At 39.9% G+C, this 17830-nt stretch overlaps 12 protein-coding genes across 12 annotated transcripts; 7 read left to right on the top strand and 5 right to left on the bottom strand.

Annotated features, from left to right (window-relative positions):
* Window positions 1–149: 149 nt before the first annotated feature.
* On the bottom strand, window positions 150–1108 carry WALSEDRAFT_59352 (hypothetical protein). Its single transcript, XM_006956312.1, has 3 exons — window positions 921–1108; window positions 513–876; window positions 150–467 (listed from the first exon to the last, which is right to left on the bottom strand). The coding sequence occupies exons 1-3, from the start codon at window positions 1074–1076 to the stop codon at window positions 295–297; spliced, it is 693 nt and encodes a 230-aa protein (XP_006956374.1). The 5' UTR covers window positions 1077–1108; the 3' UTR covers window positions 150–294.
* Window positions 1109–1293: 185 nt separating this feature from the next.
* Window positions 1294–3650, top strand: WALSEDRAFT_31208 (hypothetical protein). Its single transcript, XM_006956310.1, has 6 exons — window positions 1294–1428; window positions 1474–2273; window positions 2318–2979; window positions 3030–3083; window positions 3131–3371; window positions 3422–3650. Exons 1-2 carry the CDS (start codon window positions 1311–1313, stop codon window positions 2076–2078), a joined length of 723 nt encoding a protein of 240 aa, XP_006956372.1. The 5' UTR covers window positions 1294–1310; the 3' UTR covers window positions 2079–2273; window positions 2318–2979; window positions 3030–3083; window positions 3131–3371; window positions 3422–3650.
* On the top strand, window positions 2626–3588 carry WALSEDRAFT_62375 (S-adenosyl-L-methionine-dependent methyltransferase; the record flags this gene model as incomplete). Its single annotated transcript, XM_006956311.1, has 4 exons — window positions 2626–2979; window positions 3030–3083; window positions 3131–3371; window positions 3422–3588. The coding sequence occupies 4 exons, from the start codon at window positions 2626–2628 to the stop codon at window positions 3586–3588; spliced, it is 816 nt and encodes a 271-aa protein (XP_006956373.1).
* WALSEDRAFT_67330 (hypothetical protein) lies at window positions 3138–4957 on the bottom strand. Its single transcript, XM_006956309.1, has 4 exons — window positions 4004–4957; window positions 3791–3953; window positions 3415–3762; window positions 3138–3334 (listed from the first exon to the last, which is right to left on the bottom strand). The coding sequence occupies exons 1-3, from the start codon at window positions 4466–4468 to the stop codon at window positions 3701–3703; spliced, it is 690 nt and encodes a 229-aa protein (XP_006956371.1). The 5' UTR covers window positions 4469–4957; the 3' UTR covers window positions 3138–3334; window positions 3415–3700.
* Window positions 4907–6731, top strand: WALSEDRAFT_31187 (putative myo-inositol 1-phosphate synthase). The gene is made up of 2 exons (XM_006956308.1): window positions 4907–5229; window positions 5279–6731. The coding sequence occupies exons 1-2, from the start codon at window positions 5000–5002 to the stop codon at window positions 6636–6638; spliced, it is 1590 nt and encodes a 529-aa protein (XP_006956370.1). The 5' UTR covers window positions 4907–4999; the 3' UTR covers window positions 6639–6731.
* A 202-nt stretch (window positions 6732–6933) lies between these two features.
* Window positions 6934–7488, bottom strand: WALSEDRAFT_14728 (hypothetical protein; the record flags this gene model as incomplete). Its single annotated transcript, XM_006956077.1, has 3 exons — window positions 6934–7010; window positions 7059–7110; window positions 7159–7488. 3 exons carry the CDS (start codon window positions 7486–7488, stop codon window positions 6934–6936), a joined length of 459 nt encoding a protein of 152 aa, XP_006956139.1.
* A 298-nt stretch (window positions 7489–7786) lies between these two features.
* Window positions 7787–10393, top strand: WALSEDRAFT_31185 (hypothetical protein). Its single transcript, XM_006956307.1, has 2 exons — window positions 7787–9195; window positions 9245–10393. Exons 1-2 carry the CDS (start codon window positions 8248–8250, stop codon window positions 10256–10258), a joined length of 1962 nt encoding a protein of 653 aa, XP_006956369.1. The 5' UTR covers window positions 7787–8247; the 3' UTR covers window positions 10259–10393.
* Window positions 10394–10444: 51 nt separating this feature from the next.
* On the top strand, window positions 10445–12540 carry WALSEDRAFT_67327 (hypothetical protein). Its single transcript, XM_006956306.1, has 2 exons — window positions 10445–11320; window positions 11371–12540. The coding sequence occupies exons 1-2, from the start codon at window positions 10466–10468 to the stop codon at window positions 12436–12438; spliced, it is 1923 nt and encodes a 640-aa protein (XP_006956368.1). The 5' UTR covers window positions 10445–10465; the 3' UTR covers window positions 12439–12540.
* A 7-nt stretch (window positions 12541–12547) lies between these two features.
* Window positions 12548–15089, bottom strand: WALSEDRAFT_59349 (amine oxidase catalytic domain-containing protein). Its single transcript, XM_006956305.1, has 4 exons — window positions 14285–15089; window positions 12973–14241; window positions 12728–12925; window positions 12548–12678 (listed from the first exon to the last, which is right to left on the bottom strand). Exons 1-4 carry the CDS (start codon window positions 14912–14914, stop codon window positions 12580–12582), a joined length of 2196 nt encoding a protein of 731 aa, XP_006956367.1. The 5' UTR covers window positions 14915–15089; the 3' UTR covers window positions 12548–12579.
* Window positions 15090–15095: 6 nt separating this feature from the next.
* WALSEDRAFT_59347 (MFS general substrate transporter) lies at window positions 15096–17806 on the top strand. The gene is made up of 5 exons (XM_006956302.1): window positions 15096–15153; window positions 15200–16665; window positions 16712–17503; window positions 17549–17593; window positions 17637–17806. The coding sequence occupies exon 2, from the start codon at window positions 15338–15340 to the stop codon at window positions 16334–16336; it is 999 nt and encodes a 332-aa protein (XP_006956364.1). The 5' UTR covers window positions 15096–15153; window positions 15200–15337; the 3' UTR covers window positions 16337–16665; window positions 16712–17503; window positions 17549–17593; window positions 17637–17806.
* WALSEDRAFT_59348 (hypothetical protein) lies at window positions 16297–17277 on the top strand. Its single transcript, XM_006956304.1, has 2 exons — window positions 16297–16665; window positions 16712–17277. Exons 1-2 carry the CDS (start codon window positions 16323–16325, stop codon window positions 17248–17250), a joined length of 882 nt encoding a protein of 293 aa, XP_006956366.1. The 5' UTR covers window positions 16297–16322; the 3' UTR covers window positions 17251–17277.
* Window positions 17280–17799, bottom strand: WALSEDRAFT_62366 (hypothetical protein; the record flags this gene model as incomplete). Its single annotated transcript, XM_006956303.1, has 3 exons — window positions 17280–17503; window positions 17549–17593; window positions 17637–17799. The coding sequence occupies 3 exons, from the start codon at window positions 17797–17799 to the stop codon at window positions 17280–17282; spliced, it is 432 nt and encodes a 143-aa protein (XP_006956365.1).
* Window positions 17807–17830: the final 24 nt, after the last annotated feature.

Below are 17830 nucleotides of genomic sequence, written 5' to 3'. Positions count from 1 at the left end.
TGTTGTCTTCTTAGATGGGTATGTCGATATGATGCATACTTACAATAGCGTAGATATCTGCTGGTTTGAATCTGTGTCTATATACACTCGCCAGTGACTCAGAATATCCAGGTGCTTGTGGAAGACAGAGTGCAACGAATACACTTAAAGTGATTAGAAATTTCATTGAAAAAGCTGTTTATAATAGTACAAGAGGTCTTTTAAATGTTCATTAATCCAAAAATATGAAGATTTCGTGCTAAACTAGCCTGAGGAATGTTCATTTCGTCATAAGTGAAATAAGTGAAGTGGAAGTTAGACGGATTTCACAGTCAATAACGCTACTCTGCCGTCTTGTGGTATACCATGATTTACTCCCTCGCTTCCTGGCTCTAACAAGTTGTCAATCCATTCGACGGATGTTCTAAATCTATATCCACCGCCATAACCACCTAAAAGGGCTTTACTGGCTAGTTCGTCGCGTCCGCCTGTTGTTTTATTAGCTGTATCAACACCACAATTCATAAACTTACGGTTGTAGCCGTCTTCAAGTATCTTATGATGTTCTTTTATTTTCTTCTCCATACTGACTGCTAGAAACCATGCACCTGTTGTCGATTGTCTAAACGCTCGGAAGTGATTACCTCCTTTGTAGGATTCCCAGCAAGTCCCAAAAAAAGGGAAGTACGTTTGTCTCAGCTCTATTTTCTCCTTTATCCAGCCCTGACCATCACCCAAGTTGGCATATTGTGGTCCGCCAATGTGTAAATTCAAGCATTCAGTTGCGAATCCGACCGATTTCGCGAAATCGAGCAATCCACGGTTCGACAAAACGTGAGGATCTGATTTTGCTGATATTATGACATTCAGTGGTTCGCCGAGATCTTCTGTAGCCCGCTGTATGGTACTTAGCTAACTTTCTGTGTGATATCGGAGCTTACATTCAACATTGAACCACCATCAAGTCTAGGATCAATGAAAGCTTGGCTATCGGCGTCTTCAATCAACGTGTAGCTGTTAATACTATACAAAGTCTCATAGTCTATCACGATTGATAAACTACTCGCTATCAAGGCCAAAAATATCAAGAGTTTCATGGTAGTGGAATCGAAAGGGATGCATTACAAGGTAAATTAAGGGGTATAGGGGTTGTTTAATAGGAAATATCGACTATGTTGTTCATATATTTAGCTATGTTGTATGTGTATTGTAGTAGTAGATGAATTAACAAGATAGGGGTAAACTATAATATTATAACTAAATACATGGCTATTAAAAAAGTCTATTCACTTCTTTATGGCACATATCGCCCTTGAGAGAAGACCATCAGGATGTTGAGAACTTTAGTTAGAGGTACTGGGAGAGGCAGCACTAGACCATTAGTTATTGGTGATGAAACGATAGATTTACGAGCATTCAGGAATACACCAGCTAAAGGATTCGTCCCAGGTTAGTTGCTAGCTTTTTATTAGATTTGACACTAAGAGAAACCAGATAGAAGCTCATTGCAAGGAGAATCTGGTTTATCAAATAAATTACGCAATAGGTCACCTCGTCGCACCCAGCAGCAGCCAGTAGCTGGTCAATTTGATGATGCAGACCACAAAGAACTTTTGAACACACTAGGAGAGCGTAAAATCACGGCAGAGAATAAGAAGCAATCTCACAAAAGTCAACAAAGGCGGTCCAAGAAACCCACCAACTCCAAAAAGGAAGAGGAAGGCAAGGATAAGCAAAGGCGAGCATACGCTCAATACACGCCACCTACAGATCTCCAGACTAGACAGCCAAAGGAAACAAAGGAGCCACGCAAACCAAAGTTGAAGGAAATTGAAATCGACAGGGTTGACTTATCTTCCCTCATTTTTGAGACTGGAGAAGCTGATATTATGCCTACAAATAAGAACTTTAATGAACCAGCAACACTCAGTGAAGAAGAACGTCGTAAGCAGCACATGGAACTCGTCGGTGGTGATTACGAGAGGTACGCAAAGTACAATACACCATTGCAGCATGCGATCAGCGCGCAAAGGATGTACACACTCAGCCAAAGGGATGAGCTCGTGAATAACATTAAAAAATTTACAAAAACTGCTTAATTTCGTTCTTCTGCAACGACAAATGCCGTTATGTAGTCGCCGTCATGGGATATTGATAAATGTAGATTGATAGATGAACTTATATTCTTATATGTGACTTTTGGTTTCCTATTTACTTTCTGCACTTCTAATTCCTGCCAAGTTGACTGGTAAGCTGGGTATAGTGCCTTATAAGCAGCTTCCTTAGCAGACCATCTAATGGACCATTAATAATATCTACATAATGTTTATGCACCTACCTGACACCCAAGTAGCTTAACTGTGAGTCGTTGCTACTAGGGAATGTTGATAGCTCAGACGGCGTGAGAATACGTCTACTGAGCCGTGCTATACCATCCCTCCTTCTATTTGCCAGTACCCGTAGTCGAGATAAACTAAGCAAATCTACTCCAACACCCTTTATCATACAGCAACAAGATTATAACGTTATGACGTTTTGATAGTGAAATAGAAAGAAATGCGTTTCATTTGACGATTAGATTTTATTTTCTACACTTTATCCTCAGTTTAGACGTTCGACCGGCATCCGACTTTCTTCTTTACATTGATGTCACGATTCTCTCACGCAAATTTCAACGCAAAGAACTACGCAGAAGCTAGGCCAACATATGTCCCAAAGATATATGACCTTATCAGCAACTTCCATAAGGGCGCTAGAGACGCGGTTGTCGATGTTGGTTCAGGGCCTGGCAACGGCACACAGGGGCTCCTAGATTTAGATTTTGGAAAGGTTTACGCCGTAGAACCAAGCACTGTTATGATAGAAGAAGGAAAGAATAGACCACGCGGTACAGAGATAGATTGGTTCACTGGATCAGGTGAAAATCTTTCTCAGATACTCCCAAACAAGGTCGATATGATAACATCCTTTGAGGCAGCTCACTGGATGGACCATGAGAAGGTAGAAGTGTGATTTATGTCTTCGTTCTCCAATTTGACAACTAAATTTAGACTTGGAAGGAATGCTATGAGGTTTTGACCCCAGGGGGTACTGTTGCACATGTCGTAAGTGAATTTATTGCATAAAAGATGCCATCTTATTCTGTATACAGATGTATGGTCATACTGAGCTTCTCGGAAATGAAAAAGCTAGTGAAATTGTTCTCGATTTCGCGCGTAATAAACTTAAGGCGTATTACATGCCACAGCATGACATTGCATTCGGATTAATGGATGCAATTGATCCTCCAAGCTGGGCAACGCGTGTGGAGAGACATAAGTTCCTCACTAAGTCTAAAGATGGAGAGAATCAGTGTATAATGACTAGGGAAACCACATTGAGGGGTTTGCAAGGTATGTGAAGATATTAGAGCACGCTTACTCTGCTTACAAGCAATTGAAAGCCCAGATTTATAGTTGGTCACCTACAGACCAATACGTAGAGGAGCATCCAGGTGAGGATCCTGTTGGAGACATCATGAAGGTCATTATGGAACTCTACAATGCTAAGGACTTGGACCACCCAATCACAATGGCTTGGTCATTGGCGGTATTCTTAGTATCGAAGTGAATTATTATGCATGGTATAATTTAAGGGTTTTGCGAGCTGTATTTGAGAAATTGAGGCCTTTTGACGGAGTTTACAATAGTCGTTGCATTACAGAGTGTGACTTTATCTATATTCAGTACCCGATATTGGAGGTCAGCAGGAATTTCATTCCTGCATTCCGTGCTGTCGCACAGCCTAAGGCCTTCGATAAGCTCGTAGTTACCTGACTGATCAGTGTCAGTTCTGAACTTGGTTCTATCACGGTTGGTAGTCCAGCAATGCTTTAGTGGGTTGTTGCAGCTGTTGCATCTAGTGGAAGTCTTGTAGCCATTGATTTCTACAACTTCATACTTGAGATCTAATAGGGCGCGTGGTACATCTACATCCTACGCCGCCAAATTAACGATGTTTCACTTCGCAAAAGACATACGCTTACTTTTGCCCAAGGTGGTCTTTCTCGTTGCATTGGAGCGCTCGCGTCGTTGCCAACCCATGCGAACACTAGCCTCTTTCTTTGTGCTTTCGATTCTGGGAGGTACTTATTATAGCATGTCTTGATCGCGTCAGATAGTGATCTACGCGACTTGAAGTAATATTTCTTATCTAAACGTCTGGATTCCCTTCTGAAAGTTTGTAATATGTTGTGGTTGTTGTATGGAAGTTCTGACAAAGCTGTACGGGTTTGCTTTCTGAGTCTTTCGGTATCGGTATTGTATTGTCTATCGCCAGACCTATGTGCATGTTCCTTGAACGAGTAATGGTAGAATTGATGGCTCAGGCGAGGATCGCCATTCTCTGGCATGGCGTAGAGCACATCGACATGCCCTGTTTTTATCGTCACATAATATGAGCTCTTACGTTCTTCTAAGCTCAGATCATAAAATTGCGGCAAAGTTGTCATGGCCGTCCATCGAAGTGTATTCAAATCATTTTAGTATGTTTTTCTAACAATGTGTATTGCTGGGCGTCTGGGTGCTTGGCCGGACCAATCAGATTGTAGGATCAAAGTAGCCCGATATGACGCATTTAAATTCAGGACAAAGAGTTTACTTTCTAAAGAAAAGTCTAGACTCAGGGAGGTATTAGTTTTCAAGGGTTTTGAAAAATAAACAAAGTATCATATTGGAATGAAGACAACGAAAGGCGTGAATTGTTCAATAGCGCATAGACGTTCAAATAACGAACACATTCCATCTGCATTTCTTTCGGATTCTTCCGAATCCGGCCCGTGCGACGTGTCAACGCTATTTAAGGCGCAACCGCTCGTTCCTCTTCCCCATAGCGTAGAGGTACGTCTAGCGAAGCGAAATTAGCGAAACAAAGAAATAACAAACAACTGATAGCTAGTTTATGTTCTCAAGAGGACTCGTATCAACACACAACTCACACGCAGGTGAACACACAGAAGTAGGATCTATCATACGACTCTAAAATGGAATTCAACGACAAAGATATTAAGAATCTTCCAATCGACCCAACAGCGGCTCGACACAATGCTAACTTCAAAGTAGACGCTCCACATGTGCTCTACGATGATGCTGGCATACACACCACATACACCCAAACCACCTCAACCGTTAAACAAACAAACGATGGCGTAAAAGTCACTCCTCAAACAAATACTTGGAAATTCGACACATCCAACAAACCAAAGAAAACAGGGTATGTTTTGTTTTCCTTTGTCTCATTCGTTTTTGACAATTTTATGCAGTCTCATGATGATCGGTATCGGTGGTAACAACGGTACAACACTTGTTGCTACTATACTCGCCAATCGTCATAACATTTCATGGCACACAAAGACAGGTGTACAGTCTCCAAATTATATTGGGTCACTCACTATGGCTTCAACTGTACGTGTTGGTGTCGATGAGAATGGTAAAGACGTCAATCTTCCTTGGGGCGAAATTCTCCCACTCGTCCATCCAAATGATCTCGTTTTGGGCGGTTGGGATATCTCAAGTGCACCACTAGACGAAGCCATGCGTAGAGCTAGTGTTCTTGACTGGGATTTACAAAGACAAGTAGCACCATACATGAAAGACTTCAAGCCGCTCCCTTCTATCTACTATCCGGAATACATCGCTACGAACCAGTCAGCTCGTGCAGACAATGTTCTCAATAAGGATCAATATCCAAACAAGAAAGCCCACTTGGAGAAGGTCAGAGAAGATATTCGTCACTTCAAGGCTGAGAATGACCTGGACACTGTCGTTGTTTGCTGGACTGCCAACACTGAGCGTTTCTCAAGCATCGTAGAAGGCAAGAATGACACTGCTGATAACCTCCTCAAGAGCGTAGAAGAGAATTACGAGGAGATCAGTCCATCTACCATTTTCGCCCTTGCTTCTATACTTGAAGATGCTCCTTTCGTCAACGGTGCACCACAAAACACTCTAATCCCAGCCGTCATTGAGTTTGCCGAACGTCAAGGTGCCTTCCTTGGTGGTGACGATCTCAAAACTGGTCAAACTAAGGTCAAGTCCGTTTTGGCTGAGTACCTCGTCAATGCTGGTTTGAAGCCGCTCTCTATTGCTTCATATAACCACCTCGGTAACAACGACGGACATAACCTCTCAGAAGACCCACAATTCAAGTCAAAGGAGATCTCAAAGAGGAGTGTTGTTGACGATATGGTCGACGCTAACGGTTTACTTTACCAAAAAGGCGAACATCCTGATCATATTGTCGTTATCAAGTATTTGCCAGCTGTTGGTGATGATAAACGCGCTATCGACGAATACAATTCGGAAATCATGATGGGTGGTCGTAATGTCGTTTCTATTTTCAATGTCTGCGAGGATAGCTTATTGGCTACACCTCTCTTGTTAGATTTGACTATCTGGACTGAACTTTTCACTCGTGTTAAGGTCACCCCACCAGGTAAAACCGACGGTCAACGTATGCACTCTGTTCTCAGTTTACTGTCATACATGCTCAAAGCACCATTGACAAAACCTGGACATGAAGTTGTCAACGCTCTCGGTAGACAAAGGGGTAGTCTCGAAGCTTTCGTTTTAGCTTTGGTTGGACTCAACTCATTCAATCTCAACTTGGATGCTATCGTTTAGGAGTTCAGAACTGTAACTACTTCCCTTTAGTTTTAAATAAATCTGTTTTGAATTTGTTTCACATTTGCTTGTTTGTCGTAATATTAGTCGTGGTTAAAGATATCAAATAGTGAAACGAGAAGTACAACAAAATGCGCGCTTTCTGAAAATTGGAAAGTATTAGAATTACACGATGTAAATGTAGCTAGTAAGTTGCTTATGCTTGCGCTGCGATAGAATAAGCGAGTAAGGTAGAACGAAAAAACAAAACGACCAAAAAGAAAAAGCCATGTTTAGGAAAGAGCGGTGCTATCGATTAGCAACCATGCTCACGATCACAGAATCCCCATGTGATTGGTATACGCCCAAGTCCGAGCTCACCACCACAAAGAGCTGTTTTGGTGTTAACATGTGTCAGAGATAGTGAATTAGCTGGCTTACATTCGAATAGGGTCGGACTCATGTCTAAGCTACCCCATAAGCACTCTGGACACTGATATTCGCGTTAATTTCGTTTTATTGAGCTTTATAAAACGCTTACCTTGTCAACAACTCTCGCAGTTTGTGTCTTTCCATTTGTGATATTCGTTACCCATACTTCATGGCCACATTCACCACCATCACCCATTTGTGGAGCATTGAGAGCAACTACCATCATACCATCGTTGAGCCATTCACCACAGCTGCCTGGACGTCCAGTCTCAGTTGTATACCAAGTACCATCACCTAAGAAATCACCACGTTTTTGAACTGTTGACGGATCTTGCGGAATCTCTAGTTGGGAAATGCGGTTTTGACTTGGCTTGTTTATTGCAGCAGGTGCAGCATACGTTGCGAGCAAAGCAAGTGCAACTGTAACGTGTTTCAACATTAGGTGATTAGGTGAGATGTTAAGGAGCCTTTAATTTAAGGAAGTAAATTAATATTTAATTTAGTACAATTTTAGCTTCGCGTCTTCGTGATCTTTACTTTGATCTTTAAAGATTAGGAAATTTTTCATCAATTTTGAAGAAAAGATACCAAATATGGAAAGAGTAATGGCCGAGACCAAATATAGCAGCCGAAAGTAGAAAAGTTTTTATAAGATCACGGATCGTAATCGATGTGCTGATAAATTAAAATATTTTATGATCTCATTTCTTTGTCTAAATTCTGTGTACCAGGAGGTTGGAAGAGAATGGATTGTAGCTAAATTCTATAGAGTGTACATACCAATTTCATACCAATTGAGTATTGACTTGAGAATGCGAAATGTCATACGCATATCTTAGAATGACATATTCTCGATTGTAATTCATACTCTTGTACTCACTCAGCCATGGGAGATACGCAATTAAAGTTGAAGATTAATTTATTAGGGCAGCAGCCCATAATAAGGAAATGCCTATTCAATTCAATCCCTGAGTTTGATTACCTGAAGAGAGTAGTGAGTGTGTGAAGATGTTTTAGATCATACCCTAACGAAACTAAACAGATACGCAACTTATTCGAAATTGATGCCAACACGGAGTTAGATATCTTTGACGTCAAGCTTAGTGTACTTGATAAGATTGGTTATCCTACCTTCAAAACGATAGACGAATCAATCTGGAATCTAATCAAGAGCGATCTAATCAATCAGAAATCTGAGATGAAGTGCAATGTTATCGTCCAGCGTACACAGGTTGCGTCATTGCCGCCACCACCAGCACAACCTGTTCCAGCGCAGCCAGAAGAACAACCAAATCAACCATTACAGAGGAAAGGCTCTAATAAGCTTAAGAAGAACCCAAAGAATAGAGAGAGTAATAGATTCTCCTTCTTGAACGTTTTAACTGCAGCGAAAGAGCCACCAAGATCAAATTCTTATGATAACTTGAAATATTACGACACCAATAGCAATCAAAAAGATCCAATTAAGCAACCTGATGGTTTATTACCACCATCTGAGCAGTTCCTCAGGCCACCATCGCCTCAGCAGCATCCACAACATCCTCAACACCGTTCACTTCCACAGTTGCACAGTCAACCATCAAATGGTTATCTAGGACCTGATGTCACTCAACAGCCGTTGACTCCTGCTCCAACTATCCCATCAAAAGCACCTTCTACTCCTTGGTACACTAACTTAGAGACACGCTTGGAGACAAAGAATGAGTTGAAGACGCTTATGGAGGGCTTTTTGAACAAATTGAGCGTCACTATGAACTCTTTCGAACAAGATGCACATTTAGAGAGTCTAGCTAATCTCACAAAATCACAAACTTCCTTGGCAATGCATGAAGCTGTATGTGATGGTTGCAACAATCGCATACAAGGTGTCAGAATGAAGTGCACTACTTGCAGAGACTACGATCTTTGTGTTGGATGCTTTTCAGTCGGTACTCATGATCACGAAACCTTCCATCGTATCTGTGATCCATCCAAACCGTTACCTTCTGTACCAAAGTCAATAGACACCAATACCCCATTGCTTTCAACAAACACAAGCGTACGCTCTTCACATTCTAAACCAAATGCTCATCACTCAGCTAATTGCGATATGTGCAAGTCTGGTATCATCGGTACTCGTCACAAGTGTACAATTTGCCCAGATTATGTGAGTTGTCCACTCACAATACTTAATTACTTATTGAAAATCTCCTTAGGATGTCTGTGATAACTGTTTTGGTCGGACCCATGAGGAACATCCACTCCACGAGTTTGCTGATCTCACAGATCCAAAGCTTATCAGAGTACCAGAAGAATTGCAAGTCGTACACCCTGGTGTTATTTGTGATGGATGTCAAAACAATGTCGTAGGTTATAGGTTCAAGTGTAGCCACCCAGAGTGTTTTGATTTGGATCTCTGCGGTAACTGCGAATCAAGTCCTGTTGCTAAACATGACAAATCACACATCATGCTTAAGATCAGACAGCCAATATTAGAAGCTCAAGCATTAAATCAGGCATTTGCTGGTGGATTTAACCAAGACTCCGTACCATACCTCGAACAAGCACAACAAATGAAAGTAAACAGACAAAAATCTGCAACTAACCTAACAACTATTAGTGAACGCTCTGTAGAGACGGCCAAATATGATGTACATGGTACACCAGAGTTTGATGTTCCCCCATTACATGAAGTAATTAACCAAAACGATGTAGCAAGTTATATTAAAGCTAATCAAAACAACCCAAAGTCAAAAATGGTTGAGGATTTCAACGGTGGTGAAGAGAGAGAGAAAGATACAGTACTGAAAATGGCAGGCGGCACTCAATTTAGTCATATTTTTGAATTCAACAGTAGTTCAAAAATTTCAGCTTCAAATCTCTCCAGACTGTCTCCACAGGCAACGTTTGGAAATAGTTTAACTATATCACAACCTAACAGCCATTTAATTAGAGTCGATGGCTTCAGAGCACCTGAAGAGTCTGGAATACATTCGGAGACCTGGTCATATATCGACAACACAATTGAGAAGACATTCAAGTTGGTTTTGTTTGTTGAAGATCTCACAAATGCGTCTGGAGACACACTACCAAGTTCTGCTTTAATGATACCAGCCAAAGCACAATCATCTCAAGGCGCTAGCGATTTCAGGGAATTTGAAACAGACTTCGGTACAGAATCTGCAGCTGCTGATGACTACGATTTTGAATTAGCAAAGAGGAATGCTTGATAATTTATATTCGTTTGGATCTTTGTCTCATACGCAACACTCACTAATTGTTTAGAATATTGAAGAGATACTATCACAAATACACTCATTTTAATTTTATTTCTTTTTGTTTACTTGTTTAATTCATGCAACTACATTTTAAATCGATACCACGAAGTAGTAATAGTAGTAATAGTAGCAATATAGCAGTAATATACTAGTAGACACATGGAACAACATATAAGATTATTAGCGTTGGGATTCTCCTACGCCAACAAAGCTAAAGAACTGGCTACTGAAATATACGCTGAACCTCATAAACTAGCACATTATCAGCGATCTTGCTATCTCTCAATCTTATCATACAGGGCAAGCTTAGAAATTCAAGGATTATCTCCTCAGCAGGAATTGAACTCTAGATTAGGATTGGGGAGGGCGCTTTATGATTTTACTAGTGATATCTCAGATGCAGAACACGTCGTCAGTCGGGGTTTATCAAAGGCAAGTGAAGATGATAGCCTTGACGATTATTTGTTTAGGTTTTATGAATTGCATATCAACATATCTGCTTCTAAGAATGTCAAATTCGCTCAATCTTTACTTAAACGAGCTACGAAAGATGCTGAGAGGAAGAAACGCAAGGAGTGGATATATCATTTTAACTTCTTAGCAGCCAAATATTCAACTAATCCTCTCAATTTCCTTAGGACCATTGTCGATTTAGCGAAGAAGAATCATGATACTTCTTTACATCATCTTGGTTTAGCTGAGGTTGCACGCATATTAGCTAATAATAGCGATTGGAAAGGTTGTGGAATAGTATTAAAAGATTTAGAGATGGAAATTAACCTGTTACCTGATTCTAACAAGCCAGCGAACGAGGAAGCCCCAGACAAAATGGATGAGGACATAAAGCAATCTTCTAGCACAAACGAAAGGGGCCTTAGGGAATATATTCTAGTTGTATTCCTAGTGGTCAAGGTCATCTTTTCAAGTCATAATGCTGACGCTGATACTGCCAAGAAACGACTTGAAGAAGTGCAGCATCTGATTGACGAAACCCAAGATGAAAGATACTTTGAGGTGAGATTATTACGGTACTTCCAATATCAGCTTACCATTCCCCATATTAGATGAGCGTGAATGGATGTTCGGATAAGGTAGTCTATCAAGCACCTACTAAATCACAATTGCTCGACTTCTCGTTTGTTTTGAGCTGCATGACCTGCAAAGATCCAGTTGGAACTAAGCCACTATCATTGCTTTACTCTTTGAAAGCCATTGATTTATTCAACGAAGACAGGAGAGAGGTATATCGTTATAGCACTATCCAAAACATAGAGAAGAGAAACGTCCAAAGAGTACATATGAAGCTTTATATTCTGTGCTCTTTAACTCAAGTGTATATCATGCGAAGAGAAATGGAGAATGCTTACAAGACCTTGACTGAAATGGTCAAGTTGTCAAGAGAACATTCACTCACAATGAAATGGGCTGCTTGGATGCTGATGTTGGAAGGCTATTATTTACAAGCAAGCAATGAACTTGAGGCAGCGAAGGTGTATTACGAATCTGTAATATCACTATGTGGTAAAAAGGGAGATACTTTCAGCAACTTATTCCTTACAAACAAGAATAGTGTACAGAATCTACATAATGATGAGATGGAAGTTGCTGCAAAGTTGTCAAAATTGGCATTGGAAGTTGGTACAAATAATGCGGAGCACGATAGGATGAAGGAACTGAATGAATCTTCGAAATTGATACAATGCTCGTCATCTATTCTAGCTGCATTGAGAATGGTCGAAGGAATGCTTAACAAAAGCATAATTACACGATCCAAATACCTTCTGTCACAATCTTTGACATTATCATCCAAATCTAATGACAATCATATACGTGCTTTCCTATTTGCGCTGCTCAGTGAAGCATTCAACCACTCTCATGAAGACCAAGCTCTTAAAATGATAGAAACTGGTTATGCACTCGCTAGGAAAATGGGTAAAGTCGATCAAGCTAGTTCTAAAAGTTATGGTATGCCGTTCCTCAATTTATTCTATGGTAAATGTATAGCGGATCACTATAAGAGGAATGGTATGCAATCTGAACTAAACAAACAAGAATCTCTTAACCAATTCTATACGAAGTGTTGCAATAGAATCGCATCAAATGGGTTCGATAAAAGCATTGAGATGAAATAATAATTATTTGCAGTTTCCATTATACCAAACCTGTAACTTATCGATTATTGTTGACATAAATCTATAAACATGTTATGCAAAAGTTACTGTAATAAATAATCGTGTACATCTATTGCGTAGTTCTTACAAAATTTGTCGTTATTAAGCTGAAAATGGATCAATTCCACAGTTATCTGCATTATTGTATACTTTAACAGAAGTTATTTCATCCGTGACATTATCGATAGTTGCATAAATAGCCTATGTTTATTAAGATAAGTTAAAGCAGTTATTAAAGTCAGTAACCCACGTTAGTCAAATCTCTAGAGAATTCCTCATCACCATAATTGAATGGTGATAACATAATACCAGATTTCGTCTCAAGGAAGAGTGTTGTAGGGACGTCACTTGCTCGTGGTAGATGATGCATACCAACGTTAGCCCATAATACTAGATCTTCCTGTACGATATCTTCATTATTCAAGAAAGTGCTGAAATCAACTGGTGGCTAAGTTTCTATTTAGCTTTCGTCAAACAGAAAAGAAAGAAACTCACATCATTTGGCAAAATCATGTTATATACTGAGCTAGCAGATTCTTCATCCTCGTTATACTTTGTCACGTAGACATGCTCACGACTGAAAACGGCGTTACGCTTCATACGTGATTGTGTACCAGGAGTATCATGAATTACAGAAGTTGATGGCATGATACGATATGCTGGGTTATAACCCAAACTAGTCCTCTTATCAAGGTTTGAAAGTAAAAGCCAGCGATCGTAATTATATGGCCAATTCATAGCCTTTTCTTGCTCAATGTTACGTGATTTGATAATTTTTGACTCATAACCCTCCTCATCATCATCTTGCCAAAAGAATTTCCTCTCCTCAACATCTATACTCTTCTCAACAAGTGTGTTGCTTTCACCAAGAATATCCAAGTCGAATTTGAAGAGAATCACATGATCGTGGACGTTACCAGCTGTAGTTTCTGATACCCTCGTTCCGAAATCATCACCACCTTTTGAAATGTGAGATTGAAGGAGATATCCCGAAGCTGCAGCTGAGACTTCAATCGTACCGTCAGGGAATAATGCATAATCAATGAGATAATCGTAGTTTCCGGGTGTACTTATACTCCTAATGACTAATTTAGATGCTTTGTTGGCTGATGCATCTTCTAAACCGTAATGTCTAGAGATAGGTTGAAGAAGTGGCATTTCGAATATACAGACGGTATTTGGAGTGACAACATCATGAGTACCATTCCAATTGCGGGTCGAAAGGTAGGTTGCTTCCTCTGCGCAATCGTATCCTTTCATAAGAGGAGTAAGCTTCTCTCCAAGACCGATACCTCTATCCAGTAACGCGGAATTAGCATTAGTTGGCGAATTTGACGAATAGTGTGAGACTGCTTCTTGTAAACTAATCTCATAGGCAATTCTTCTATCGTTAAATTTCAAATCATGGATACTAATTCCAGTTTCTGGATTGTGTGAAAAGAAGAATCCCCAATTGAGCCAGCTAACGTAGTTCTCTTCCTCATCTAACCTATATCTAAGTCCATCTTTTGATAAACTCGTAGGCGTCGTACGATTTTCGAGATCTCTGACGGGAACATCTGGACGACGACGTGTCCAATGAGCTAACTGCTTCTCTGTGAATTGAGGAAGCGTCTTGGCGATCTTTCCATTATCATAGTCGTTCTTAAAGTCTTCAAGGCCTCTCCAGACCTTATCATCGTATACAACTTTGAGCACCTTCCAATCAGAGAACTTTTGACCAGTGAAGTCAAAGAGAACATGAAAACCAGTGAATCCACCCCACTTTACTGTTGTTAGGGTCATAATAGGGGAATTATGTACTTACGAATGCTGAATCATCAGGTTTTTGGGATAACTCTAACCACCTTAATCTCTTATCGCCGTCAAGGTTAGCACGTTGATCCAGATACATATACTCTTCCAGATTCCATGGCTTCCCAAGTAAATCCTCAATAATAGAACCTATTGGAGCGAGAGCATAATATATGAAAACCTTCTCCAACATTTTATCCTTGTGTGCTTTCGTTCTACGACTGTTGAATGGAATTGGTGAAGCGTTTGTAGTGTGTACTTGAATGTCATTGTCATCACCATTGAGTGGACCAACATTGTAGGTTTTGATTGTAGGATCACTATCAACACCATGTGCAATGAGCACTTTCGCGTATCTATCTGGCTTATCGCCATCATCATTTAGGTACCCTAATGTCTCATACTTCTTAGGTGGATTGAGAGTGAGCATTTCAACGTAATTGTCAGTTGGACCAGCATCTTCTAAGCTAGTCAAATTGAATTTGTCATAAATTACTTGATAAGCTTTGCTGAATTCATCTGAACTTAACTGATTGAACGGGTTCTCTTTACTCTTTACTTCCTCATAATGAGAGAAAGCAGGACAGAAAGATGCTACTGCAGTTGATGCTACACCCACTAGAACTAATCCCAAGAACTTCATAAACGAACCTGAACAAGATCCTACATTCCTTAGCTGATATTCAAATATCTCTTGCTTTAGTCTACATATCTCACAAATAATTCCAAACTTATTATAGTTAAATGTAATTGCGATATTATCGGTATAAATTTCTAGCTATTTCTATCATACATATTGCGTTGACAGCTTATCAAATGACGGTCGCAAAACAAACTGGGAATTTGCGTACATTTTTATTTCTTTCACTTGCTTGCTTCTTAGTGAGCGAATTATATTATTAATATCCTTCATCTGATAGTTATTTAGTACGGATGGAGTGTAACTGCGATTGGTGCAGTACAAAACGCAGCAATTTGCCAAACAGGGGATATATCAGCAAGTAAATTTGAGTGTTTAGCTATATCTGATACCAGTTACTCATTTGCTGTTGGACCTTTCTTTGCTATGGGTGGATTGTTAGGTTCTCTGATTATTGCACCATATTTAGGTAACAAAGAAGGCTGGAATAATCTCTCTAGAGTTGCATTCAGTGGATTTGCAAGTTTAGTTGGTCAAGTTATCATTGCAATGACGCCATTTTCAAGTTTACTATTTGTCGGTAGATTTTTATCTGGAATAAGCGCAGGGGTAGCTATCGTCTCCGTCCCAATCGAGTTTGAGAGGATGAAGGATAGCGAAGATAGCTACTTAGGTTTACTCACTCAAATTTCTATTGTTTCAGGTTTGACAACGGCTCAAGCGCTGAGCTTAGTACTCGCTAAACCAACGCTATGGAGGCTTATGCCTGGTATTGCCGGTATTCTCTCTGGTTTGCAATTACTTTTACATAGAAAAGAGTTACCATTACCAACTGACGATCATGAAGAAGAGGAATACAGACCAGATTTGTCAATGTTAGACGTCTTCAGGGATAAAGAAATGAGGCCTAACCTCATTAAAGCCATCTTATTGCTCGCTTCACAACAAATTGCCGGTATAAATATCATCCTTTTCTATTCCAAGATGATATTCAACAGTGATTTGATAAGTATGGGTATCACACTAGTCAACTTGGTGATGACTTTTGTAACTGTACTGGTAGTAAACAGATTAGGGAAAAGATCACTATTTAATATCAGTTATATTGGTGCTATTGCTTCGATTGGTGTCTTATCACTATCATTAGATAGAAGTTACATTATTACGAGTATCGCAATATATATTTATATAGCGAGCTTCTCAATTGGATTAGGACCATTACCATTTGACATCCTAACATCACTATCAACCGAACAAACAAAAAATTCACTTACAAGTATAGGGTTGAGTGTGAACTGGTTGAGCAATTTGGCAGTTTCAGCTGCTTTCTCAATATTAGTTAGCATTTTAGATAAAAAATTGATTTTTGCGCTTGTTTTTATAAGCAATTTAGTTGTTCTTGTTCTTGTAAATGTCAAATGGTGACGATTTAAACGATGATTTAGACTACAACTTTGATAATATAGAGTCTGATAATGATGGCAGCTTCGTAGATGAAGAATTTATGGCTCCAAATGACAGTGAGGAGACACTAGAGGTTGCTACTGGGAAGAAAAGAGAAAGGGATGATGCAGAGCCACAACAGCAGACGCAACAGAAGAAAAAGAAGTCTAAGAAGACTAAGCAATGGTTTAGTCAAGTGCCAGATATCGCAAAGTCGTCTGAATCGAGCCAGTACGACTTTTTAGTTGATCAGTTGAAATCTGCGTACAGTAAATTGAGCGATATTGAGCTTGAGGAGAAGTTAATACCTGGTGAGTGGGTGTATAATAGTAGGTAAATTACTAACATTCCTGTTAGAATCTGCTATAGAAGCTACGACGTCTTACAGTCAATCAAGGAGTAAGGATACTATTGTGGACTTTATCAGTAGCCATTTTGGTAGTTTGAAGGACTCACTGAGTAAACAGAACAAACAAAATGGTAGTCCAAGGTTGCTCGTTATCTGTCCATCCGCTATACGCTGCACAGATATCGTACGCTCTTTGAAGCAACTGAACCCATCGAAGGATGTCCCAATCGCTAAATTATTCGCTAAGCATATCAAATTACATGAGCAGAAGGAGTTCTTGCAGTCAAATCAGACTGTTATCGCTGTAGCTACGCCCAATCGAGCGAAATCGTTAATAGAAGATGGTGCATTCAGCACAAAGTACCTAGGATTAATTTTATTAGACACTAGCTACGTAGATGACAAACAGCGTACATTATTTGACGTCCCAGAGATCAAACAGCAGTTATTTGATTTCCTCGGTTTGAAATCAATTTATGAGCGTTTCAAAGGAGATAAAGGTGGTCAAGGGGAGAAAGGACGTAAAACTGCTTTATGTTTATTCTAATATACAAATACATTAACTTATCTATCTATTCACTCCTCACCGACCCAGCGATTGGCAATTTCACCAATGTAAGGTAGTGGGTACCTCTCTAAACTTTGTGAATCCCTGTATGCGTGCAAAGCTGTCTTTCCTAGTGCGAAAATGTCCAACAAAATGGCGCACCAATTGAAGATTGATGGGAAGCGTAAAATGAGTAGTACGAAGTGTAAGAGAGCAAGTATAGCCGAAAGTAATGCAGATTGATAAGCGTGGTCTGTTTTGTTTGTCAGTTAGGATATATGATATAGTCATTACACACATCGTATGTAATCCGAGGTTGTTTCAAATATCAGAAGTAAGAGCGCTGTATAGTTAGACTAAGATATACTAGTAGGATTACAACTCACCACTAATAGGTCCTAAGACGTACGCTGATGCGGCTTCTACGTCAACTCTCCAACCAAAGCGGGTCTCCCATGCGCCTACAGCGTGTCCAGCTTCTAAATTATCAGAATCTTGTATATCACCGTAGAGTGGTTGAGGAGTTTGTCCAGATTGGTAGGAATTCATAGTCGCTGGTGGATAGCTCATTACTGTTCAA

This window comes from Wallemia mellicola (assembly GCF_000263375.1).
Source record: "Wallemia mellicola CBS 633.66 unplaced genomic scaffold WALSEscaffold_2, whole genome shotgun sequence".
Taxonomy (NCBI): domain Eukaryota; kingdom Fungi; phylum Basidiomycota; class Wallemiomycetes; order Wallemiales; family Wallemiaceae; genus Wallemia; species Wallemia mellicola.
Note: the sequence above shows the minus strand (reverse complement) of the source record. Positions and strands in the feature narration are given on the sequence as shown.